General features: G+C 40.2%; 2 protein-coding genes across 2 annotated transcripts in view; both read right to left on the bottom strand.

Moving 5' to 3' along the window:
- polr3h (polymerase (RNA) III (DNA directed) polypeptide H) overlaps window positions 1-6,769 on the bottom strand; it is a 7,635-nt gene extending 866 nt beyond the window's left edge. Inside the window, exons 1-5 of the mRNA XM_028598836.1 lie at window positions 6,359-6,769; window positions 5,399-5,495; window positions 5,186-5,272; window positions 4,388-4,451; window positions 2,068-2,299 (exon numbers count right to left, since the gene is read on the bottom strand). Of these exons, the coding sequence (XP_028454637.1) occupies window positions 2,068-2,299; window positions 4,388-4,451; window positions 5,186-5,272; window positions 5,399-5,495; window positions 6,359-6,469 (591 nt within the window). The 5' untranslated portion in view covers window positions 6,470-6,769. The remainder of the gene's footprint in view (window positions 1-2,067; window positions 2,300-4,387; window positions 4,452-5,185; window positions 5,273-5,398; window positions 5,496-6,358) is intronic.
- A 325-nt stretch (window positions 6,770-7,094) lies between these two features.
- LOC114569049 (aconitate hydratase, mitochondrial) lies at window positions 7,095-26,459 on the bottom strand. Its single transcript, XM_028598835.1, has 18 exons — window positions 26,384-26,459; window positions 22,081-22,223; window positions 21,321-21,579; window positions 21,130-21,222; window positions 20,378-20,536; window positions 20,084-20,234; window positions 19,463-19,567; window positions 19,276-19,367; window positions 18,292-18,397; window positions 17,757-17,914; window positions 17,516-17,589; window positions 16,697-16,808; window positions 15,080-15,262; window positions 14,442-14,537; window positions 13,858-14,049; window positions 13,158-13,290; window positions 10,953-11,074; window positions 7,095-10,828 (listed from the first exon to the last, which is right to left on the bottom strand). The coding sequence occupies exons 1-18, from the start codon at window positions 26,453-26,455 to the stop codon at window positions 10,694-10,696; spliced, it is 2,385 nt and encodes a 794-aa protein (XP_028454636.1). The 5' UTR covers window positions 26,456-26,459; the 3' UTR covers window positions 7,095-10,693.
- Window positions 26,460-27,310: the final 851 nt, after the last annotated feature.

Genomic DNA, 27,310 nt, shown 5'->3' on the forward strand with positions numbered 1-27,310 from the left:
TGTGTTTTAATGATACGATGATGATGTGTGAATAAATAATGATGTTAAACTTCTACAAACATGAAGCTGCCCTTGGAAGGACGATGACGTGGCAACCACTTCTCTAAATGCAATTTCTATTATAACCACTGGACCAAAGAGCCCTATTTTTTTATCTTATTTTGGCACTTGCTTTCCTCAGCTACCTCACTTCCTGTACCTCACTTCTTTTCCTCCCCCGTCTTCCCCACTGATTGGCTCTTGTTTCTACCCTGATTACCTGATTGAGTTCACCTGCTCACTCCTTATTTAAGACTGCGCTCCCTCTCAGTCAGTCTCTTTTCCACCTTCACATGGGGCGGCAGCTGGTAAGATGAGTTTTACTCTGCACTTATTTCTTGATAACATGTCTGATATTTAAATGACCGCTTCCATCTATTCATCTTCGTCCGCTTATCTGGAGTCGACCACTCCAGCAGGGGACCCCGAATTTCCCTTTTGCCGAGCCACAGCTCTGACTGGGGGATCCCGAGGCGTTCCCAGGCCAGGTTGGAGATTGGTTCAAAAGCCCCTATGACTGAACGAGGAAGAGGTGGAGTGATCCTGCCCGGAGGAAGCCCGGGGCCCCCGTCTGGAGCCAGGTCCAGATGGAGGGCTCGTCGGTGAGCGTCTGGTGGCCGGGTTTGCCACGGAGAAGCAAGCATGGGCCCACCACCTGTGGGAGGAACCACTGGGCTAACCCACAGGTGGCGGTGAAGGTCCGGGGCCTCGACGGACCAGACCCTGGTGGCAGAGGCTGGCTCTCTGTGGGGGAGGAGCCAGAACTTGTGCGGGAGGTGGAGTTCACCCCGGTAAATGACTCCTTTTTTAGTTATCTAATTTCTTTATGATGAAAATGTTAGAATATTGACTTTGTTAAGTTCTAATTTCTATTTGTTTCTTCCAGATTCTCAAACCCATGTGTCTGTTATGTTATGCATTATCATTTGCTCACCCTTATGTTAAATAAATCTTTGTTGAATGAACTGAACTTCTCTGTGGCTCACTCCTGCATTCTGACTATGGCAATCCATCTCTAAAACTGACCCCTCCTCCTTAACCCTTGTGTTGTCAACCTTGAAGAAAACTTTTTTTTTTTTTTGACACTTTTTTTTTTCCAGTTTGCTTTTTTTCCAACGTTTTTAAATTGTAAAATTTTTCAGCGCTTATTTCTACGTCCCATATGTTGATATAAAATAACTTAAACTGGTCAATTGGACCATAAGTCAACACCGGTGTTAACAACCACACCTGTCAGGTCTTCTGACGTTTCACTACAAGACCTGACCGCTGACACGAGCTCCACAGTAGACCCAGCTGTATCCTAAAATAAACCGGCAAAACCAAACCACATTTCTCCGCTAGATTTAGAGGTTTGGTAGGGGGCAGCCTTCTTGGCCCATTAGGACACATTCAGCCTGAAAAAATGTTGGAGAAACTTAGGAGGCAGCCATTAGACTGGGACACCACTAGAGCCGGGCAGATATTAGCATTTCTCCAAACCTATCGGCATTTATAATGGCCAATAAATGTATATTAAAAACTGATGGAAACCCCCCCAACCATATTCTGTCCACCAGAGGGAGCTCTACAGCGTCCCTGTTGGCAACACTGATCTTTGTTTGTTTTGTTCAAAGGACTTCCATATCTTAAGTTTATTTTTATACATTTTATTTATCAGAACTTTATATTCAGATGTTCCCCTGTTCTGTTGTGACAATAACACAAGTTCATTTTTAAACTGCATTATCATATTTTAGTGAGGACTCAAATAATAGAAATCTGTATTTTGTTATGAGTTTCTGTATTTTTTTTTTTTAATATATCTGCCATTATATCGGATTTTTAAATCACCAAATATTCGTATCGATATCTGCCTTAAAATTGTTCGGGCTCTAGACACAACTATAGTTTGGTGAACGTAAGTGAGAAAACTCTACAGAGTCTGAATCAGCCAAATTAATGTGTTTTTCTTTTTTTTTAAAAACCGTTTTAACTTTGACAGACCTCCTGGTGAGTTAGTGTGGGAGTCATGAGGTGTGTTCTTACAATCAGAGTGTACGGAGCCTCTTTCTTCTCCCCGCTGTCCTCTGGGGGGGGCGCCGACTGTCCCGGTTGAGCCGGCGTGTCAGTCGCTGCAGCGGCCGGCCCCGTCGGTGACGTGTCCACAAAGACTTCATCGGTCACCCGAAATCGGATCTCCTCTCCCTGGTCCATGTAGAGATCGTGGGCCCCCTCGTCCGTCTCGTATTCCCAAAGCCAAACCTGCTCGGCTTCATCGCTGAGGCGGCAGCTAAGGAAGCCTCGACTGCTCCGGAGCTGCAGCTCCAGTCCCAACCACATCTGGATGCCATATATATATATATATATAGACCCTTTCCAAAAAATTAGAATATCATGGAAAAGTTTATTTATTTCCATAATTCCATTCGAAACGTTAAACTTCCATAGATTATAGATTCAGGGCCCACAACTTAAATGATTTCAAGTGTGTAGTTGTTTATTTGTAAATAATTTGGACTTCCAGCTCATAAAACCCACGAAAACAGGATTTCAAAAAATTAGAATACTGTGAAGAAATCAGCCCAAATTTTACAGGGCATGAAGGTTTTAAACTGAGTGTCACACACTACTCATCTACTATACTCAAAGCACCTGCACAGGTTTTCCCAGGTGTCATTCAATTGCTTCACTTTGGTTCTATTGTCTCAGTTAGGATCAATATGGGGAAGACTGCAGACTTGACAACTGGCCAGAAGACCATCATTGATACCCTCCATAGGATGGGTAAACCACAAAAGTTCATAGCTAAGGAGGCTGGCTGTTCACAGAGTGCTGTGTCCAAGCATATCAATGGAAAGTCTAGTGGAAGGGAAAAATGAGGCATCAAACAGAGAAGATTCATGAATCTGGCAGAGATCCAGAAAGAGAGTGGAATGAGGCGGGAGTCACAGCTTCAAAAACCACCACATTCAGACGCATCCGGGGGATGGGCTACAACTATCGGGTTCCTCGGGTCAAACCGCTTCTGAGCCTGAGCCAACGTAGGAAGCGTCTCAACTGGGCCAAGGAGAAGTAAAGTGTGCCTTTCATTCGGGAATCAAGGTCCAAGGGTTTGGAGGAAGACGGGTGAGGAACAGAACCCAAGCTGCTTGAGGTCCAGTGTGAAATCTCCACAGTCAGTCATGATTTGGGGTGCAATGTCCAGTGCAGGTGTTGGTAAACTCTGCTTTCTTGAATCCAAGGTCACTGCATCAGTCTACCAGAATGTTTTAGAGGACTTCATGATTCCTTCTGCTGAGGATCTGTATGGAGATGCAGGTTTCATCTTCCAGCAGGACCTGGCCCCTGCCTATACTGCCAGAAGCACCAAAACCTGGTTTGATGCCCATGCCATCACAGTGCTTGACTGGCCTGCCAACTCACCGGACCTAAACCCCATTGAGAATCTATGTGGTATTATCAAGAGGAAAATGAGGGGCACCAGACCCAAAAACAAAGAAGAGCTGACTGCAAGCATCAAGGAAATCTGGGCTTCCATAACTCCCAGGCAATGCCACAGGCTGATTGGCTCAATGCCACGGCGCATCGAGGCAGTGATTAAGGCAAAGGGATTCCCTACCAAGTATTGAAGATTGACGTATCGTTTTGAAAGAACCATATTTTGATTGATTTGATGTGATCCTAATTTCTTTTTTTTTTCTGCAAAAACTGAGAAGTAAATGGTGATTTCTTCACAGTATTCTAATTTTTTGAAATCCTGTTTTCGTGGGTTTTATGAGCTGGAAGTCCAAATTATGTACAAATAAACAACTAAATACTTGAAATCGTTTAAGTTGTGGGCCCTGAATCTATAATCTATGGAAGTTTAACGTTTTGAATGGAATTATGGAAATAAATAAACTTTTCCATGATATTCTAATTTTTTATATATATATATATATATATATATATATATATATATATATATATATATATATATATATATATATATATATATACATATATCAGTCCCAGTCCCAACCACATCTGGATGCCATATATATATATATATATATATATATATATATGGCATCCAGATGTGGTTGGGACTGATATATATATATATATATATATATATATATATATATATATATATATATATATATATGGCATCCAGATGTGGTTGGGACTGGAGCTGTGTTTGTGTGTGTATGTGTGTGTATATATATATATATATATATATATATATATATATATATATATATATATATATATATCTCTCCAGTCCCAACCATATCTGGATGAGACTCAATTGTATGTATGTACACACACAGTATATTCATGTTTACATATGCACAAAACATGGGAACATTTTCAGTCAGGATACAATTTTGCAGGCTGTTGAAGTGACTCTGGTGGAATGAGAATGTCATCAAAGAAGCCCATGGTCACTGTGAAACAGAAAGGGGACAGTATCAGGGTCAGTGGACTACAGTACATGTGACAGCCTCTCTCTTTTTAGGCACAATTCAGACCCTGTGGTGAATTTTCTTTTTTTTTAATACCCCAGACATTGTTACCATTCAAGTTACATTTTAAAAAAAACAACAACATGTGGAGTAGACAGTGAAAGAAGGACATCTATTTTGGTACCAAAGGCGTGAAAACATGTGACGTGGCAGAGGGCCCAATCCTCTCAGATCCTAATGGGGCGGTTTGTGTAGACGGCACAACTGAATGAAATATAATATATGGCAAAAACAACTTAAGAAATAAGGCAGATATACAATGTATTTGCTACGGCTGACTACTTAGAATGATCAAGAGCTGGTAATTCACAATAAAATGAAGTCACAAACATTGACTTTAATCTATTTTTTATAGAGAAACAACTAGTCTATTAATCAATAAGTAGACCTACAAAAGATTAATCGACGACTACTTTGACCAACCCTAACCCATTTATCAAGCAGAAACTTACAACAGCTAGATACAGCTTCTATATGTGAGGATTTGCTGCTTTTATCCATTTAATATTATTGTAAATTGAATATATTTGGGCTTTGGACTGTTGGTCGGACAAAACAAGACATCTGAAGAGGTCACCTGGAGCTCTGACGGTAACTTTTCTAATACATTTCTGGAGATTGAATCAAACAGGCTGAGATGGAAAGACAGAAGTTACCATGAACTCCCTCTTGGCTGCAGTACTTGATCTTGCCGAGCAGGATCTCATCGAGAAATGGGTGAAAAACCACATACCTGAAATGAACTGACAGAAAGACCAGAGGAAGATGGGAAGGAATCAGTGGGTTTAAAGTCTAAAGAGGCGGTAAAAAGACAGTACGTGGCTTGATGCAAGTGTACTGTATGAGGAAATGAGAATGCGTCATCATACCTTTGGTGTGTGAGGCTCCGTCCCCCGGGAATATATAGGAGTCCTCCAGTTTAGTGATGTCGTACAAGCAGATGCACAGGCCAACGTTGTAGACAACCTGAGGTGATGAGAGCACGCCACAGTAATGCAAACATGAGGAAATTACTAAATTCCACAAGGGATTTGGCTTGGTTGTCACAACAGACTTGTTATCTTCTTAACTTTAAACACAAAATGCTGGGCTTACATACAGTGAAAAACCCTAAAATCAGTCCTCATCTCATATTAGCACCAATAACTTCACCACCACTGAAATGCATTTCAGCATTTTGGTTGTTGTTGTTCAGTCTGGGTTAATTTTGACGGTATCGGCTTTCTGTAGTTTTGGTGATTAAACTCATAGGTGAGTAAGTTGTGTATGGATGTAGGATTTACTTTAGTGTAAAGTGTTAAATACCTGAAAGTCTCACCCCATTGGATGAATTCAAACTTTGAATTATTTTGGATCTTTTTAAAGAGGTCTGTGATTGTTCCTGATGCTGTCTGAATGTGATAGTGTGACTGGCTGTTCTTATTTCTCCTGCTGCACCCAAGTCTCTCTTATAAAAGAGATGACTTGTTTAAATAAAGGCAATAATAATAATAATAATAATAATAATAATAATAATCTTTAATTTTTGACTATTTTGTATGCTAGTTTGACACCCACACACAAACACAAACACACACACACACACACACACACACACACCTTGTTGGCCAGTTTCTTGTTCAGCCACACACCCACACCCACACACAAACACACACACACACACACACACACACACACACACACACACAAACCTTGTTGGCCAGTTTCTTGTTCAGCCACACACCCACACCCACACACAAACACACACACACACACCTTGTTGGCCAGTTTCTTGTTCAGCCACACACCCACACCCACACACAAACACACACACACACACACACACACACCTTGTTGGCCAGTTTCTTGTTCAGCTCCTCAGCTATGGCATCGTTGAGTTGTCTCTGGAAGTTCCACGGAGGGATCCGGACCGTGTCCACCATCTCCACCAACACGAACATGATGCACGCTGCACTCTGTGAGCATCTACTAACTTACACACATAATGTCACACACACACACACACACACACACACTCACACACTCACCCAGAGGTGCTGTGGTAAAACAACCGAACCGCGCTGTCAGCTGAGCTGGGAGGTGGCGCCTGTTTCCACGACAGTGTTTCCTGTTTCTCCACAGCGGAGATTAATTTTTATTTTATCAACAAATGTTCAAAAACGAGCTAAAGACTACAGGTAAAGGATAACAATCTACAGCAAACTCACAGGAGCATCCATGATGTCTCCACGTGATATTTACGACAGTGCGCATTTACGACATGTCGCAAAACTTAAAGGTGCAGTGCCCATTTTTTAAAGCTCTATTTTTGTTAATATATGTCATTATTTTTCTTTGTATTGCCATCATTTGCTATTTGGTTTCCATACTATTCACAGATTTAACAATTAAATTAAATTCCCAAGCTCATTAAGTTTAATGATATTATTAGCCAATTATCATATACTGTACATAGATGCAAATTGTCTGGTACGACAGTTAGCTGCTAGAAGCCTGTATATCTATTAGAACAATCACTTTATCTTATTATTGATTTCATTAAACAAAGAAAAACACAAAAACATCCACTTTGGAATTGTATCTTTATTAATTGACCAGTCATTTTGTAATTGTCAAGATATTTGAAATCTCTCAAGGAACAAAACTGCAGGCGTTTTCAATCATCTACTTTTACAAAGTCAGATTTGATTGCAGAAACCAGAGTGTAAGGGGGAATCATCACTATGAGAACATCTGTTCATATTCCATATTTATTTGCCGTGTCTGACCAAACGAAGCATGGTGTAAAATGGATTTCAAACACATCAGAGGGAAGCCTGACCAAGCACACCTGAGTACAAAATGACACAGTCGGCATGCCTTCATGAACAACACCATTTGGATTTGTCACTTTACAGTAGCGCTTTTAAAACTCAAAAGCAACCAGTGAACAACGAAGTATTATTTTACATCGAAGTAAAAGCAAACTGCTGTTTTAAAAGTGCTGACAGAGAACAAGGGATGGTCAAATGAATCAGTATTTTTCCAAGATGTTTTTACGAATACGTGAATTCTGTACGAAGCAGCCCCCTGTGCATAATCAAATAATTATGGACATGGTGATTTATTTGAAAGATCAAATAATAATGTGTGATTTCCCAAATACAATGGCTATGGATAACCATTACTTCTCAACGTGTCAGTATTTTCATTAGGCATCTTTGGCAGTAAATCGGACACACTGGTGAGGAGTGTTTAACCATCAAAGTGACAAACTTTATGAGGGGCAAAAAGAAATGAGGATTCTCAAAGTGTTGAGGGAGTCATTTGTGTCCAACATATATATCTTTAAAGTAGGTCTGCTGCTATTTCAAATCATCTGCGTCCCTGAAAACAGTTTGAAAGAAAACTAAAAAAATTAAGAAAAATACACAAAACCATCATGAGTCACCTTTCTAAAAAGTGACAAGGACCTTTTTGCTGTCAAAGCCCAGCAGTAACCGACAGCTACAATCCGATATCTGTGCTGGAATTTAACTCACAATCCGAGACTGGTGTGTGAAACCACTAGGTTAATGGCAACAGAGGGGACTCTATACCATGACATTATGTTACAAGTCGTCACAAACAAGAGTTAGCGGCTCTCATTTAGAAAGCACAGCTAGCATACATCATGCTTGATATCTCTCTCTCTCTCTCTCTCTCTCTCTTTGTTTCTATATCTATATAAATGATTTATCATTTATGTACACACCCCTATACAAAGTGCAGCTATATATCACACATTTACACACAGGTCCAAACTTAGTAACTTGTTTAGTACATAGGGATTGACCTCAGGAATTGTAATAATCCAAAGTATTTTTACTTCCTAGACCGCAGAAAGAAGAAGTGACGGATTTATAGACTCTGGTCGATGATAAGAGCTAAACACAGAAGACTAGCAGTACTCCCACATAAAACATAGCAGCAATGACGTCAACCATTCCCTATGCCCACAACAATATCTAACCAGAAGGTTTCGTTAGCGCACACTAGGGTATACATCATGGTAAAACTCTGGTTTATACCAATAAAGAATTATCTTGAATTTCTACTGTCTGAAAACTTGCGTATCCACAGTGAATATTACAAGTTGTATGTCAGTCCTATAGTCACACACACACACACACACACACTACAGCGATGTGCGCTGAAGAGTGAAATGTTTGGAGAGCATAAAATGAAAGCGTGGCAAAGCGCCCCTAAAACTACTTCCACAACTCTACAAAGTGCTAGTGTACAGGCATCTGGACACTAGATTGTGCGTTACTTTGTGTATCAAGACAGCAGGCCTGCTCATGCTATGTAGGAACCAAACCTCAACCTGAAAAAAACATGTAAGTCATAAGACAAGCAACAGCAGTCATCTCCCATTACAGCTACACAAGGCGATTTCACACGCTGCCAACTCCAGATGAGAGTGAGGAGAGAGACACCGAGAAACCACGATAACACAACGTTTGAGAAGCATTGTTCCAGATTATGTACAGTAAATTGGGGATAATGAGACGAAAGACCTACTATAGAAGAGAAGAGCTTTCTCTGGATATATCGTGGCAGACTTTTCATGACACTGTTATGCTGCAATTTCCTCTGGGCACGGAAGAGTTCCTGTGTCTATACCGCACACATAAGAATTTACATTAAATATCTTGCCAAGTGTAGCTTTGAAGTCTAACAACATAAATGTGATTTCAGCCTATTACCCCAAACATATCAGGTTGTGGTTTGGACTGCATGAGCCAGCCTGGTGAGAACAACAAGAGAGACGGGATGAGCAAAGAGGGACACACAGATGCGAACACAGACCGATGTTAACCCCGATGAAAATAATCATGCACAACACACACACACATACACACACACACAGGACAAAACACAGATGGAAAGAAAAAAATGGCAAGGCTAGCGCTAACACAATGGCATTATGTGTTGTGTGGTTTGTCGTCCCAGTCCCGAGTTTTCACACAATGGGGTGTTAGATCATGCAAAAAGACAGAGAACGAGTCAAGCAAGCTATAGAAGAGCAGCAGGAAAACACAAGATCTCAGACTGAGTGAATGGGCTGGAGTTGTACCGGGACCATGGGATTTCAATAATGCCGCTTAACAGTAAATAAGTGTGCCTGGTATTTTGTTTACAGTGTGGCTCCAAACTACAATTAGTGAGGAAACGCATGTTCAAGTCGTTTAGTGGAGAATATACAGGTAGAATTCTAGAGAACACGTGGGAAAGAGGTTTTTCAGGTGACATGTCTGGAGAGAATGAAGGAAAAGTACATTCAGTGAGCTTATCGAGCGGTTTGGATGGAGACTACTGAAACAAACATTAAATAGGAGGTATGACTGATAACAAGAACTGTCTGGTCTTGGGGTGGATTTTGCAGTTTAATATTTTAAAGCAGGAAGCTGTCGCTTAACTCGTCACTGCTTCACCAATTTTATTTGATATTCTGCAACTAACTGTATTAATCCAGGGTCTGAATCATTAAAGATGGTATACAGTGTACGTGATAATAAATTATGCTTTATGTTAATGCTTCCACCAGGCTGCATTTTCACAAAATTAGGATAAGAAACCGTTCAATAGAGAAAGATGAGCGTCTGTGTATGAAACATTTAGCAAAACGCTGCAGGGTAACCCTCAATGAACCGACAAACCTGATTTTAAACTGAGGAGTGCTGCCAGTACGAACGATGCTGCCTATTACAAACACACACACACACACACACACACACACACACACACACACACAGCTAAGCTTCGGTTATGTGCACTTGTTTGAGTGCGTTTGTGTAATTCTGCCTGTCGAAGTGCCTTTACAGTAATCCTGTCTTTGAATGTACAGTATATGCTTGTGTGTATGTGTGTGCGCTTTTCATCTGTACAGTGACGTTGTGTGTGTGTGTGTGTGTGTGTGTGTGTGTGTGTGTGTGTGTGTGTGTGTGTGTGTGTTGTTGTTTTTACTGAGCATGACTACAGCTGTCCCATCAACCGACAAGTCTGGTTACCATCTACCGTTCACATCGTCTCTTCCTCTTTGCGAAGCCCCTCTCTAGGCCAACATTTTTCCCCTTTCTTAACCCCATTCCAAGACCTTTCGATTGGCCCTCCACGGGCCCCGCCTCCCTCCTCTCCGCTAATTACTCCTTCAGCTCCTTCATCCTGTTGAGAGCAGAGCCAGCCTTGAACCAGTCGATCTGCGTCTCATTGAAGGTGTGGTTTAGAGAGATGGACACCTGGCTGCCATCGCTGTGCTTGATCACTGCTGTCAGGGGCTAGAGGGAGGACACAAACAAGATCACGTGTCAATCCCTTATCCAGTTGTTCTTCCACATAGCGTTAAGAGAAGACTCCGCTGTCCTTTGGATCAGCGTTGCATTAGTGCAGAACATTGCTCACCTTGCCGGGAGCAAAGGATTTCAGCCCAGTGATTGAAATCTTGTCATCGGGGCGAATTTTGTCATAGTCGCTGGGGTCGGCAAAAGTCAGAGGAAGCAGGCCCTGCTTCTTCAGGTTAGTCTCTGTGTGGAGGGATAAAAGATGGAAATATGAGACATAACAGCAAGACACTGACTCATAGTTACTTCCATCGGGTAACCAGAGAAGGGCTCCTTGTCTGTCAGAAGTATATGTTACACAGAAATGCAAGGTCATGGAGAATAATGCATAAAAGTATGCGCGTCTGGTTTTTATTGATTAGCAGCAGTCCTCACGATGAATTAGCTGTTCCGTTCACACAGGATTCATGATGTTGGAAATCTTTCTAGTCAAGACCAAATGATGTCGAAAGCTTTGTAAACAGATATGTCAGCTGTCAACTTTTGTGCGTTTCTGCTGAGGAAATCTTTTCACAAAAATGAATGCAATATTCCAAAGATCAGACAGGCTTTCATCTCACCACTTAGCTACATGTAGCCTCCAATAACAAACTGCCACTAATGGACTGTCATTTTAACTTGGAGACTCTCTTAGACGCTCCTTATTCTGGCAGACTGTAAACATGGCAGACTGGGGATTATTCTAGACTAACTACCGGACATGTGTTTTAAATAGCCATATAACACCCTATATTTAAACAGCAATAAATCAAACGCTATTTTTAATAATTAATATACAGAACAAGCTTATAGATTATGCATTTATAAAAAGGGCCTGGAGAGAAAAGATGACACACCGACTGTGCAGCGCACCACCGCTGCAGAATTATGAGCGCCACACAATCATTAATATCCCCTGCTCTTGTGTTTCACAATAAAGATATAAATAGAAGAATGGCCTATTATTATGTCTGTAGAGCAGGCCTCTGCTGTCGCAGGGAATATAACAGATGAACGGTTTTAAAAGTGGTGTTTCATGCTGCTGTACCCTACCTTGTCAAACTTTAATAAATGAAACTGAAAGACAGAGGACGGCCAATTACTTCATGTCCTATGGTTCCTGTGATAAGGTCCAGGAATTTTGGACCGAGATACATGATAACCTATGTCGGATTGCAGGGGCCCAGGTTCCGTTCAGCCCAAGATTATTTCTTCAGGGAGATGGGTCAGTCCTAAGCAGGATGGATAAGCACATAAGAAGCTGGGTCCGGTCCAGACTAGTTTAATGACAGCCAGACAGATTATTATTATTATTATTATTATTATTATTATTATTATTATTATTATTATTATAGGTTGGAGGAATAAAGGGGTGCCTTCAGTCCAGGAGTGGGCTTGTGAGATGGCTAGGGTGGCGGCGTTTAAAAAAATTTCATATAAATGGTTTACCAGGTTGGATGTCTACACTAGAAAATGGGGAAAGTACCTGAACTTTCTGGAGGGATCCTAGGAATCTTTGTGCTGGAGAGAGACGTGTAGGATTGTATTGATGTATTTTTTTTTTTAAGATTATTTTTTGGGGGCTTTTCCCTTTATTTTGAAAGTGGATGAAAGTGGACACACGAAAGGGGGAGAGAGATGGTGATGACACGCAGCAAAGGGCCGCAGGTCGGATTCGAACTTAACTATTTTTATACCAACTATTTTGTTGAATGGTCTTGAATATTGTAGTAACTGTGTCATATTTTCTAAAAAGTAAATGAAACTGAATGTTGTCGGTAGGCTACCAGTTACAAACAGGCTCAAATTACGCTAGATCGCTACAGCATCTTCTTTTCATCTGCCCGACAACTACACGCAGCCATAGGCCGGTATATGCTTTCTTAAAGATTATTTTTTTGGAGAGCCTTTTTCCCTTCATTACAAGTGACAGTGGACAGACATGAAAGGGGGAGAGAGATGGGGGATGACACGCAGCAAAGGGCAGCATGCCGGACCCGAACCTCCGCCGCAGGACCCAACATGGGGCGAACGCTCTTACTGGCTGGGCTAGAGGCCGCCCCAGGTATATGCTATCTTACCTAAACCTTGTGCCAGACTAAATAATCATCAGCTTGCTCTGGAACCCAATCACACTTATTAAGATACTGCTTCCCTGTTGCCTCTACCTTTCACAAAGAAAATATATTAATGGTTTGAAGCATTATAAAATTGCCAAGATCTCTCTTAACAGATTGAAGTTTGCAGTTTAGTTTGTTTTTTTTCCTCTCTGTGCTCTGGAACTTACCATGGATTCTGGCAAAGCTCTTGACGATAATGGCGCGTCCTCCAAGGTGCCGAGGCTCCAGGGCAGCGTGCTCCCTACTGGACCCTTCTCCATAGTTCTCGTCTCCTACCACCACCCAGTTCACTCCATTGGCCTGGATTATACATTTAAACACAAGACAAAGGAAACATTTAAACTGCTGGGAAAATATGCAACACAAATAATAATTTTGCCTGCTTTTTAGTTTAGCAGCACTAGCATGCTACAAAATCTATACTCAGTTGCCTGTTTATTTTGTACACCTATCTAACATTAATGCAGTCTAATACAACCGTCCTGCAGTAAATCCGGCCTTTATGAAATTTATAATTTGAGAGATGTTGATTCAACTTTATGGTCATTTTGGAGGCTGCAGTTAGTGGTGCTGTTTAATTGTACTGTGTCATACTGACAGGTGTTCGTATCATTGTGTCCATCCCACTTAAATAAAGGAGGGTAGTCTAAATATCAGAAACACCTTTCTATATACTGCAATACAGTTCAACAGCACCGCTTCCTCCAAAATGATCAAAAACTAAACATTTGAACCTTCACGAAGGCAGGATTTATTGCAGGACTGTTGCGGTTAGGCTGCATTAGTTTTAGCCAGCTGTACCTAATAATTGTACATGTGCCATCAATGTACGGTAAAAATCAACAGACACCGTCCCATTAAACTCACCTTGTAGTGGCGGGCCACATCAGGCACACCTCCGAATTCTCCTGTCAGCAGGTTCTTGACTTTGTTGACGGCATCATTGTCAATGTTGACTGCACCAATCAGCATGTTGTTGGAGATGTTGTCCAGGTGACCGCGGAATTTCAGCCAGGGCCCGGCAGCGCTGATGTGGTCTGTGGTGCACTTTCCCTTCACCTACAGCAGCGGAGGAAACGAGAGGAAGGAGAAACGGAGGATAAGGAAAGAAGTAACAGAAACTAAACAACGGCTATTTAACACTACACCATTTATATGATTCTGGGGAGTTTCAGTCACCTTTGTGCAAATGGAACGAATCAGCTAAAACAATATACTCATCCAAAAACATGGAGGCCCTTCACTATTAGAAAAGCCTTTCTACCTTTTGTTAACCATTTATTTCTATTCCTCCTTTAACTAGTGGACCCGTCCTAAAGGGAATGAACACGGTTTATGTGCTAACTGTTTTAGTCTTTGTTGAAAGAAATTGGTCTAAGACAGGAACATTGTGTCAACATTTTTCTTACTTGCACATCCACCACAACTTTCCTCCCATTTCTGCTGCTCACCTTGATGAGGACCCTCATGTCCTCCATGTCTTTTCCATGCCACTTGTCGAAGGGCTCCAGCAGCTGCAGACGGTTGCTGGTGGGGCTCACCTGCACCTGAACAACATCAAATCAGGGTAAGACATAAAAAAGGTTCTTCCAGGGATATTTTCAAAGGCTACTGCGGCAGACAACTTCCAGCTCAAACGAATTTTATTTGAACATCAAAACAATCCTTTTCTGTCCTGACAACTGTCATATTACACATTTCTGCTTAATTAAGCCTTAATCATGCGGGTTTGTTTACACTAGTTTACTCTTTCATGTACTGGTTTCAAACGGTTATTGGGTTATGACCTCACTAAAAGTCTGTTTTATTAGTGCTGCTTTCTAGATTGTTGAGATTAGATACTGTATCTTTAAAATATTGGGTTTACTTTTGTTGAGAATATGAATGCTATGTATGTAAGTTTGTTTTGTTGTACCCTTGATGTACGAACAAGAGGTCTTTTGATGTATTGCGAGTATGAATGTTATGGATGGATGTAATCCAGTATATGTAATATTTTTATGAAATAAAATATAAGACCCCAGGAAGAGTAGCTTCTGTTTAAGACAGACAGAAGCTAATGGGGATCTCAATAAACAAACAAACTAACCTTTACTGCGCTGCTCTCAGCCGGGGGGTACTGGTAGGTGTCCTGGCCCGGGTCAAAGTCTCTGGAGGGGAGCTCGTCACCGGTGGGGGGTTCCAGCTTGAACTTCTCTCCGTTAGCAGCCGTCAGGTAGTCGGTCTCTGGGTTAAAGTCGAGTGTCCCGGCGATTGCCATGGCAGTGACAATCTACAATGAATTACATAATAGGCATTTAGGCTGTGCAAATGTCCAAGCCACCATGAATACCGAAATACAAATGCTATCGTTATTCCTTCATTGATACACTATGCTGTACCCATGAACTACTGTAAGTCTGTCTATTGATAGTCTATATCCACAATGGTCCACTTCCAGGATTGCTAGAGTGCCGTTGGAAACTCTGCCAGATCTCACTCTTTTTGGCAGGATGTCCGTTACCTTTCGCTTTCTTTGTGTTGTATTTTAAACTCCATTCAATTTATGAAGACTATTGTTAACTTCTCCTCAGATCTCTGCAGGGTAAATCCAGACAGCTAGCTAGACTATTTGTCCAATCTGAGTTTTCTGTTGCACGACTAAAACAACTTTCAAACGTGGACATGTTCCACCAAAACAGGTTCCTTCCCGAGGCTATTTTGCAGCACCAACGTGGCTCTGTCAGGCGCTTAGCCCCGCCCAAGATGATTGTGATTGGTTTAAAGAAATGCCAATAAACCAGAGCATGTTTTTCTCCCATCCCGGAATGCTGTGTGGACTAGGGATGGGCGATACCACACTTTTAGGATTCGATACAGATACTTTTTCTTGCATTTTCATCGATATCGATACAGTTAATTTCTTATTGGCAATTTTTGTCAGTAAAAATATTATTACCTTTAAGACAAATCACAAGACAAATACAGACCATTTATACAAAATGTATTATGGTCAATACATAATAAAATTTAAATTAAAATAAATAACAAATATGAATGAAATAAATTAAATATGAACAAAAACATACACATTTTCACTTTTCTTATTTCTCAAAAAAAGAAAAAAGACAAATCCTGGCAGAAAAAGCTAAAAGGAAAAAAACAAACAAAAAAACTAATACATCATAACAATGCTATGTTTTGAACCTCTTCTCAACATGTAACACTTCACTGAAGCAAAAACAAGGTCATAAAGATCAGAATAAACTAAGATTTCCTCATCCTATAAACCTGCATAAGAAAGACAGTTGTTCCCTGAGAAAATTAACTTGGCTGTGTCGCATATTGACGCTCATTGGCTCGTCTCCTATCACGTGACATGGGCCAGCTCAATACGCCGCCAGGTACAGGGGTTTCACGGCACATAGTAATTTAAGTAAGTAATCTAAAACAGCTGAAAGTGATGCATACACCCCCAATTATTATTTTTTAGTTTATATCGATATTTTTTTTAAGGAAATCAATGCCAAATGAGTAGCGTGAGTATATTGATCTATCGATATCACAGGATCAATACGCGCCCATCCCTAGTGTGGACTAGCCAGACCGTCCTCCGCAGCGCTGTGGTGGAAGGTCCGGCAAAGCGAGACTAGTCTATTGATGACCATGTAATTATGAATGGCTGAGTTTGTATTTTGCTTCATGTTCAACCTGCAGTACTTCTTACCTCAGGAGAGGTGACAAACGCATGAGTAGCTGGGTTAGCATCATTCCTGGCAGTGAAGTTCCTGTTGTAGGATGTGACAATAGTATTCTTCTCTCCTTTTTTCACATCCTTCCTGAAGAAAGTCAAAACACGGAGCATTTTAGTCTGAAATAATTTTCTATTTGATCTTTAGATTTTACTTTTGTGCAGTGAGCCACCAATCTCGCATCAGTTTACAAGATAAAAAAAAAGTCTAAAGCCCTGCTAGTGGCAGAGGTGTTTATTACATGATGCAACAATATGGAAGTATTGGAACGAAAAACATACTGATGATTTCCCTGTTCTTACAGCTTTTCTAGAGGAAGAGCCATTAAAATAGTTTGTTCTCTTTTATGACAATCTGCTAATGAGATTTATTGTATGTATATGTGTCATTTTGAGTTTCTCAAAAGTCCAAGATAGAAAGAGTTCTGGTGAGCATGAATACTCTTTAGATTGATATTTCTTGTGTAAAGTTGAAAGAAATTGGCCCGGTTGTAGTGTGAGAGGAAAGGTCATCAGAAACAGTGGTATTATCCTCTGAGGATCATAAATCTTCACAGTTCATTTAATGGAAATCCAGTCATTAGCTTTCATGAACCAGTGTTGGTAGAGAAGAAAATAATCCAGAACTGAAAGTTGTTTAAAAATCATTATCTGGGAATACTTCCACAGAATGTCATGGCAATCTGGTCGGTGGGGGTCGACTTATTTTGCTCTGTAGCAAAGCGTTGGAAGAATCAACTGTCATGAGACTGCTGCCAGCGGGGCACAATTAGCCTTTACAAATGCGATGCATACCTGTCCCACTGTCCGATGCAGGGGCCACAAGCATTGGCGAGTACGACACCACCAACGTCACTCAGGATCTTGGTCTGAAACAGGGACAACATGAATTTGAAGAAATCCATTCCTGCATCTTTCTAAACACATACTATTGTCTAAATGTCATATGTAAAAAAATAAATAAAATAAAAAAAGACTAGGACAAACTGCCCAAATACTGGGTCACTCGCTAAATGTCGGTGAGATTCTGACTCACATATCCATCTCTCTCGATAGTGGCGCGGATCTGCTCAGAACCAGGGGTGACTGTGAACTGGGCCTTGCACTTCAGACCTTTATCCAGAGCCTGCTTGGCCAGAGAGGCCGCCCTGCCCATGTCCTCATAGCTCGAGTTGGTGCAGCTGCCGATCAGACCTGCAACAGACAAGTTCAATGCTTGTAAGAGGAGTACTGAGAACGACAGTAAAGTGAATGAGTATACAGTTAGTGGCAGATAGGGACGGTTTTTCCACATTAAATGACAGGAAAAGTGCTGAAGAGAAGTCACAAAGAGACAAGCAAGCATGTGATTATACATCTTTATCATCATAATCATATTCTGCTCATCCTGTCAATGATTGTAATTATACTGCGCTCCGTAATCATTCTAGTAAGCTACTTTGGAAGACCACATGACAGGGATCGGATCATATCTGGTGAATTACACCTCTCTTAGGAACTAAGAAAGAAATATCATATTTCACCAGACAAATATTGATGTAAGATAATACAGCTGTGTCACAAATACTTACCAACTTTAACCTCCAGGGGCCAGCCGCTCTTCTTAGCCGTAGCACCGATCTCAGACACAGGGTGGGCCAGGTCGGGGGTGAACGGCCCGTTGATGTGAGGCTTCAACTGTCCGAGGAGAAGGGAAACAAGGCATAATGAAGAACAGTGATCATTTTAGTAATGTAGGACATGTTTGCATATGCTATAAATATTGTTATCTAAATTTGGAAAAGAGGAACACTGATGGCCCAATAAGTCTGCCTCATGCACCGTCATCGCCACATGATACGACACAAGACGAAGCAAAGGTAGGGGAAGAAATGAGAAGTGGGTGCTGTAGTTTTTGAGAGGAAGCTTTTACTTCCAACATTCAAAACATAAAAATTGGTAGGTCAGGTTATTATTAAAGAAAGCCGTACATTTTTGGTTTGCTGCCCAGCTTCAGTACCTCGGTCATCCATCAAGGTAATTCATGTTTTAATAAACAGGTTTATATGTTGAAATGCTTGTCTTAATAGAACTCACATATTCTAGCAGCAAGGTGCTCCAAAATATAATCAAATGATCTACTATAAAACTTCATAATACTGTAACTCCTGACCTCCTGTATCCACACACAGACTGATGTCACAATGACAATCTGACAACACGGTCAGCCTCATACCAGGTATTATGGTAGTAGGACATACAGTGTGCCCCAAATCCATACTACATCCTGATTCTAGGTAGGTATGTAGTGTATTCACACTGGAAAAGTGAGCCAAACCAGACAGCATGCATACTAAAGTCACAGTCTGACCGTTGCACATATTCTATAATTTCCTTTTAGTATAAAATTGTAAAGAATGTTGAATTCTCTGTCTACTAACTACTAAAGCAATACACTATGTTGCTAAGTATGCAGTACAGACAGTAATTAATTAATTAATTAATTAATAAGTAGTATGGATTTGGGATATGCCAATGTCTTACATTACATGACTCATGAAAATGTTTTGACTGACCTCGCTCAGGTTAATCTCTACGACTTGGTCGTATTCACAGCCATTATCTGGGACCAAGTCATCTTTGAACTGATCAGCCACAGCGGCAATCTCTGAGAGGGAATGAAGAAGGGGACAAAGTTGCAGGTAAGACGCAGTAAATAAGGACTCAACAGACAGAGACTGAGAGAACAGTAAGGGGACTAACCTCCACGGCCAGTCTTCTCCATGTACGTCTTCATGCGGTGGTTGTAGGGGAAAACGGACGTGGTGGCTCCAATCTCAGCACCCATGTTACAGATAGTGGCCATTCCTGAAAGAAATTAGAATGTCACTTTACCTTAAGTTGGAAGAAATGTAGCATCTATTCAAGCAAGATACGGTCGGTAGTTGATGCCGTCACGGTTGTTCGTTTCTTTCTTTGATGTTCACATGTAAACACAGAGAATGTCTTTTGCCAGCATTTGAAGTAGAGCTGGGCAATATATCGATATTATATAGATATCGTCTTAGATTTTGGATATCGTAATATGGCATAAGTGGTGTCTTTTCCTGGTTTTAAAGGCTGCATTACAGTAAAGTGATGTCATTTTCTGAACTTACCAGACTGTTCTATTATTTGCCTTTACCCACTTAGTCATTATATCCACATTACTGATAATTATTTAAAAAAATCTCATTGTGTTAATATTTTGTGAAAGTGTCAGTCAACACTACAATATCGTTGCAGTATCTATATCAAGGTATTTGGTCAAAAATATTGTGATATTTGATTTTCTCCATATCGCCCAGCCCTAGTTTGAAGTCCTGTAATGTATCTCATCCTCACCAGTGCAGGAGATGGAGTCAACTCCAGGCCCATGATACTCCACAATGGCTCCAGTGCCACCCTTCACAGTCAGGATGCCAGCCACCTTCAGGATGACATCCTTTGGAGAGGTCCAGCCAGACAAGGTTCCGGTCAGCTTCACTCCAATCACCTGAAGGGAAAAAACACACGCACAGGCTTAAATAAATGGAATACAAACAAGCATTCGTGGAGACATTTATTGGTTGAAAACAGGGTTTAAGCTGCTAATGAAATTAAAATGAATTTACAAGATTGCAGGTGTCGAGAACTCACTTTAGGACACTTGAGCTCCCAAGGGATTCCAGCCATGACATCCACAGCATCAGCTCCGCCCACTCCAATACAGATGGCCCCCAGGCCACCGCCATTGGGAGTGTGGGAGTCTGTACCAATCAGCATCACTCCAGGATAGGCATAATTCTCCAGGATGATCTGTCCAAAGAAAAGGACATTTACAGAGTAGATTTATAAATAAAAGGAAACTGAGAACCATACAAGGGATGAGGGTGGGGGGTGGGAGGGGAAAAGCTTGTGTAATATTTGTGTTTTTATTTTTGTATTCAACATCTCTTCTGATGTTCAAAAATCAAAAATCATCATGCTTGTATGGTGTGTCTGTAAGGCTATACATTTGTGTATGTTCCTTTTGTAAAATACAATTTTAAAATGTATCAAACTGTAGATCCTTCCTACACACCATTAACATCTTGTAAGAGCTTCGGTTAATAAAAACAAATCTTAAAAAAAGAAAAGGACATTTACTGTCAGTCTCACGTTCTTTCCTAAGGACGTAAAATTCAACAAACTGCTATTTAAATGGACTACTTTTCTGGAAATGTCTTTTTCTGCCGTCCTTCCAGAAAAGTAGTAATTTCAAAATAGCAGCCAGTGGAAGTATGCTGAACACATACATCATTCTGCAAAGTCATGGTCAAACACCCAAGGGAAATAACAAAATGCAAAACCCATTTTCGAGCATTAATGAAAAGCCCTTTATAGCATTAGTATAAATCAGTGTACTGTACCTGATGGATAATCCCTGATCCGGGTTTCCAGAAGCCAACTCCATATTTAGCACCAGCAGTTGCAAGAAAGTTGTACACCTCCTCGTTTACTTCCTGTGTTAAGAGTGATTGGGAGAGCGATATGTTCATATATGATGCGTCACACACAATATGTATGATATTCCTTCCATCTGTCCTCTGTCTGTCCTCACCTTAGCCCTCTGCAGGTCCTCCGTCCCTCCGATCTGAGCCTCAATCAGATGATCGCAGTGGATGGTGGAGGGGACGGCCACCCTGGGCAGACCACTGCTGATGAACTGAAGCATTGCCATCTGAGCTGTGGCATCCTGCATGGCCACGCGGTCTGGACGCAGGCGCAGATAGGTGCGGCCGCGCTCGATTTCCTGCCTTGCTGGATCGTCCAGGTGACCGTACACAATCTTCTCCGACAGAGTGAGAGGCCTGCTGAGCCTGGTGGGGCGGATTAATGGAAAGATGTGGTCAAAAAATTGTGCTGCCTTGGCCACGGAGCGTTTTTAGCACCAGAAGTTTTATAAATTTGGCTAACTTACTTCTCTAATATCTATTCATATTGTAAGTGTGTGTCCTTCTGTGTTTTGTGTCTCACTTCTGAAAAGTATTACATTTCCTCTGATGTCAAGAATCCTGGAAAAGCTCTGAACACCATTAGAAATGATGGCTTTATTAGGACAGCAACACTTAGCAGCTAACTGTTCATACAATAGTCATAAAATAGCCACACAAAAGGCTTTTCCTATTCTTATATTCCAGCATGTATTGAACACCAGGACATCCAAAATGAGCTCCGTGGGCCGTGTCGTCAACACTGTAAATGTCACAACATTTACTGTGCAGCTGTAATAAACACCAGCCATTCCTCATGAGCCAAACATTAATCAACAAGGACTCTGTGTATGTGCATGTGTATTTCTGAGAAGGGCAGCTGCTGACCTGCTGCGCACAATCTTGATGTTCTCGTGCATCTTCTCATAGTTGATGCTGGTGTCAGGCTCAAAGCGGCTCATAGACACCTTGGCCTTGGCGTTGAATGCTGCGGAGACATGAAAACGCCTTGCCCCGGTTCCAAGGGCCAGCTAGACCAGAGCAAACAGAGGACAGTTTTGAGAAATAACACCATAAACAAAGTTTTACTGTACGGTTTACACATTACATTTTGAGTTAAGTAATAACCATGTAGAGGAAAGAGAGGTCATTAAATTATGCAAGAATGGGACCACATGTGAGGATTGTTAAAACATAATCTTGCAAGTGGCACCAGTAAAAATGTGGTGTATAAAGACAGAAAAAGAATCTCCTTTTTTGGTCACAATAGGCTCGGTCAGTTTGGTTAAACATTGGCATCAGATCAGAAAGAGAATTTGGAACGAACTGAGTTGCAGGCTATCAAAACACTTCCCAAATCTTCCTGCTACAGGCAAGAATATCAGACTGACATTCATCTATCTGTAGACACTGTATGGAGCATTTTGAAGACCTTTCTTTTAGGGCTGCAATATATTAGGAAAATATCTAATTGCGATTGACTGATATTGACTAATATTGACTGATATTGCGATATGATTCACGCTATTGGAGAGAATTATATTTTCTGTATCATTATTCTCACTTTCATTTAAAAATATTAAAATGATTATAGTGTGATTTTTGAGAGGACCTTCATAGGATACAATCTGTAGGCCGGGACGTCTCTGCAGCACCACCACACAGTTTGCCTTTAACAAATATTAGATTGCCCTATGGGGAATATCTAAATCAATCGATCAATCAATCTATATCTACAGTACAAGCCAAAAGTTTGGACACGCCTTCTCATTCAATGCAAGTTTTCAGATTACAGTATGTGCTTACATATACATATATACATACATACAGTTAGCCTTTTAAAATGATATCAGATTAGTAAACAGAACGTGCCTTTGGAACATTGGATGAATGGTTGCTGATAATGGGCAATGTAGATATTGCATTAAAGATCAGCCGCTTCTTTCTACAACAGTCGAGAACCCTTTTGTTATTCTGTAAGCACATAATGTAGCCTAATCTGAAAACTGCTGCCCTGATTAAAAAAAAAAACAATGCGACTGATCTCAGCTGGTATTCTGTCTGGAATGGACATTTCTAAGTGACCCCAAACTTTTGACCGGTAGTTAGGGCTGTGCCATTACGAGGTAATCAAATATCACGATATTTTTGACCAAATACCTCGATATCGATACTGCAACGATATTGTAGTGTTTTCTTTATTTTCATGACTATTTCATGACATGATTGTAGATTCTCACTGAAGGCATTAAAACTATGAATGAACACATATGGAATTATTTACTTAACAAAAAAGTGTGAAATAACTGAAAACATGTCTTATATTTTAGATTCTTCAAAGTAGCCACCCTTTGCTTTTTTATTACAGTAATAAGGGAACAAAATTCCACTAATGAACCCTGACAAAGCACACCTGTGAAGGTAAAACCATTTCAGGTGACTACCTCATGAAGCTCATTGAGAGAACACCAAGGGTTTGCAGAGTTATCAAAAAAAGCAAAGGGTGGCCACTTTGAAGAATCTAAAATATAAGACATGTTTTCAGTTATTTCACACTTTTTTGTTAAGTACATAATTCCATATGTGTTCATTCATAGTTTTGATGCCTTCAGTGAGAATCTACAATCATGTCATGAAAATAAAAAGGAAACGCATTGGATGAGAAGGTGTGTCCAAACCTTTGGCCTGTACTGTATATTGGTCCGATATCGATAAAATTGCGATAAATTGTGCAGCCCTACCTTCTTTCCATAACTATGTACTTTAAGTGTGCAGTGTAAAACTTTATTATGGAGTAAAATAGATCCAACTATTGCATCACAATTGTGACAGGAACCCAATTTTAGAAATGAAATCACAACGCTGCATCATGTTTTTAAGTTTATTAGTTGATGTCTTTTGCTACTACTAGCAAGATATAGGATTGGATTTAAATATGTCATGCCAATGAGTGGCCCAAGGCAATACATGAGGGATACTATGTTCACTTGCTTAGTATAGTAGTGTTGATATTCAGTGGAAAGTCACTGTCCTCCCAGAAAACTGGCTGAAGGTTTATACAGCTCATATTTCAGGGGTAAGCCTCCCTCGCTAGGCCGCTAACTGACAGTTTGATACACTACACTGTTACCTATGTATGAGACCTAAAACCTACAGGCAAAGTAAATCAGAGGAGCACTATTAACTACAAACAGAATCATAGTAAATGAACCAGCAGCAGTGAAAATTTTGCTAAAAGGCCCTTTCTCATAGCTAAAGACATTTTTTTGGTTGTCAGCATTGACCAGTGATCCAAAATATTCTAAATATGGTCAGTTTGGTCCTTTTCAGGTATTTCATTAGCAGAAACAGACATTTTGGGAGGTCATTTGCCAAATAGTAATTAATGCAATGCAATGCAATCTACCTCATTGATCCAAATAATAAACTAAACATGCAATAAAGAAGTGAGACTGAGGACTGAGACTGGCCTTTCTACACTGCTTTGTCAGTGGCTACATTGTCAGCTGATTATTTTCAAATGGAAAAAACATCTCATAAACATTGACTGAACAAGATAATGGATCAAAATCAGTCAGTCTTATTTTCACAACAATTCTCTATTACTGTGTGTACTATAGCAGTGTATTCTCATATTATTCCTGTATTTCTTTCTCCTTTATACCATATAATATTATTTTATGGGAATAATGGATTCAAGGCATATGCGATTGCTTATACACTACTGGTCAAAAGTTTGGGGTCACTTAGAAATTTCCATTCCACTCCATTATAGACAGAATACCAGCTGAGATCAGTTGCATTGCTTTTTTTAATCAGGGCAGCAGTTTTCAGATTACAGTATGTGCTTACATATACATATATACATACATACAGTTAGCCTTTTAAAATGATATCAGATTAGTAAACAGAACGTGCCTTTGGAACATTGGATGAATGGTTGCTGATAATGGGCAATGTAGATATTGCATTAAAGATCAGCCACTTCTTTCTACAACAGTCGAGAACCCTTTTGTTATTCTGGAAGCACATAATGTAGCCTAATCTGAAAACTGCTGTCCTGATTAAAAAAAAAACAATGCGACTGATCTCAGCTGGTATTCTGTCTGGAATGGACATTTCTAAGTGACCCCAAACTTTTGACCGGTAGTTAGGGCTGTGCCATTACGAGGTAATCAAATATCACGATATTTTTGACCAAATACCTCGATATCGATACCACAACGATATTGTAGTGTTGACTATTGGTGCTTTCACAAAATATTTACACAATGAGATTTTTGATAAATAATCATCAGTAATGTGGATATAATGACTAAGTGGGTAAAGGTGACTAATAGAACAGTTACAACAGTCTGGTAAGTTCAGAAAATGAAATCACTTTACTGTAATGCAGCCTTTAAAACCAGGAAAAGACAACACGGATGTCATATTACAATATCTAAAATCTAAGATGATATCTAGTCTCATATCACGATATCAATATAATATCGATATATACTGCCCAGCTCTACCGGTAGTGTATAGGTGATGAAATAATCTGTAAGAAATTGTAATGAAAATATTCAGATAATAAATTGATGAAGCAGCAAGAGAAGCAAGACCTCCCCCAGAACTAAACTAAATGTATTCATCATTTACACCACATGACATGATGGGACTAGTGGCTCCTTTTGTAAACAGTTGCTGCTTTCTGAAGGCCCTGTGCTATTTACAATAAAACATAAAGTATCTGATTTGACCCACAACCCAACACACGACCAGAAACACACTTCTGTGCATCAGTCCGAGCTGTTAGGAGCGAGCTCTTATGAAGTGCGTGTTAAGAAAACTCCGTAACCTTGCGATCACCTTGCAAACAACAGGGCGCCTTGGGACCGTTTCCAGCCAATATTCAGTTGATGTCGACTGAACTGGTTACTGCGATTAACAATAACACGGTATAATACTGGCTCCTGTACGGTTGGACGTGGTTTATAACCGTTGCAAAGCGTCGTTGTCATGTGTCAGACGAGGACACCGTGACCTGTTAACGGCGGCTCGGTGCGCACTCTTCTCCGCATTTACCCGCTGCCGGTCAAACGTAAGCAACGGCGGCTGTACTACACGACACAACATATCTGTTGTCACATGTGTAGTCGGTAGCAAGGCAGTTAAACACTCTGTAAAAAGTAAAATAACGTTTACTTACCCGCACCCTAGTGACAGTCAAACAGTAAGACGCCATTTTGTTCACTGACAAAGATGATAGTGTCGCCCTCATGTGACGTAACTGGCTTTGAGGAGCTCCTTATTTTATTATTGGCTACATTTTTTAAATGCGGTCTATTGTTTTTATTTTTTTAAATTTTTTTTCTCCACTTTTTCCACATCTCCTTACTATATATTTTTAGTCATCTGTTTTTTTAACGTTATGTGAAATCTATTATCGCTGACTTTTTAGGCCTACCCTTTACATTCTTAATAAAGTTAATACAAAAAATAGAAAATATTATTGGGTTAAATAAAAATGAATAAAAAAGACTAAATTTACTCAATTTACTCAAATTACTTTAATCAAGTAAATCTAAATATGTTTATGATTAAAATAGATAACTATAATTATTGTAAAAAATTAAACATATTGATAAGAAATAAAAAGCAGTTATTGTCCCTTACAGTCCTTCTCTGAACTATCTATTGACATCTTTTGAAATGGTTCTACATAACTTATATGTGCCAGTAACATCCTGAACACCTATATTTCATATAAATCTAATCTTGTTCTCATGTACAAACTAGGCATGAAAAGTAACAAACATTTACTTGAGTACTGTACCTAAAGGGAAATACCTCCTAAATTAAGAATTCCAATATGTTAATTCCGTGGCCTTAGCATGGGAAAACCCTGACGAAATTTGAGATTTTCTCTGCAAGTCCAAGTCCAAGTTCACTCTTGGTTACAGTTGAGAAGGGTCTGGTTTCAACCAGGTTACCATGGCCAGTGTTGGGGAGGAACGGAATACATGTAACGGCGTTACGTATTCAGAATACAAATTATGAGTAACTGTATTCCGTTAAAGTTATAATTTAACTAGTTGGTATTTAGAATACAGTTACATTGTTAAAATCAATGGAT

The sequence above is a fragment of the Perca flavescens genome, chromosome 15 (genome assembly GCF_004354835.1).
Source record: "Perca flavescens isolate YP-PL-M2 chromosome 15, PFLA_1.0, whole genome shotgun sequence".
Lineage (NCBI taxonomy): Eukaryota > Metazoa > Chordata > Actinopteri > Perciformes > Percidae > Perca > Perca flavescens.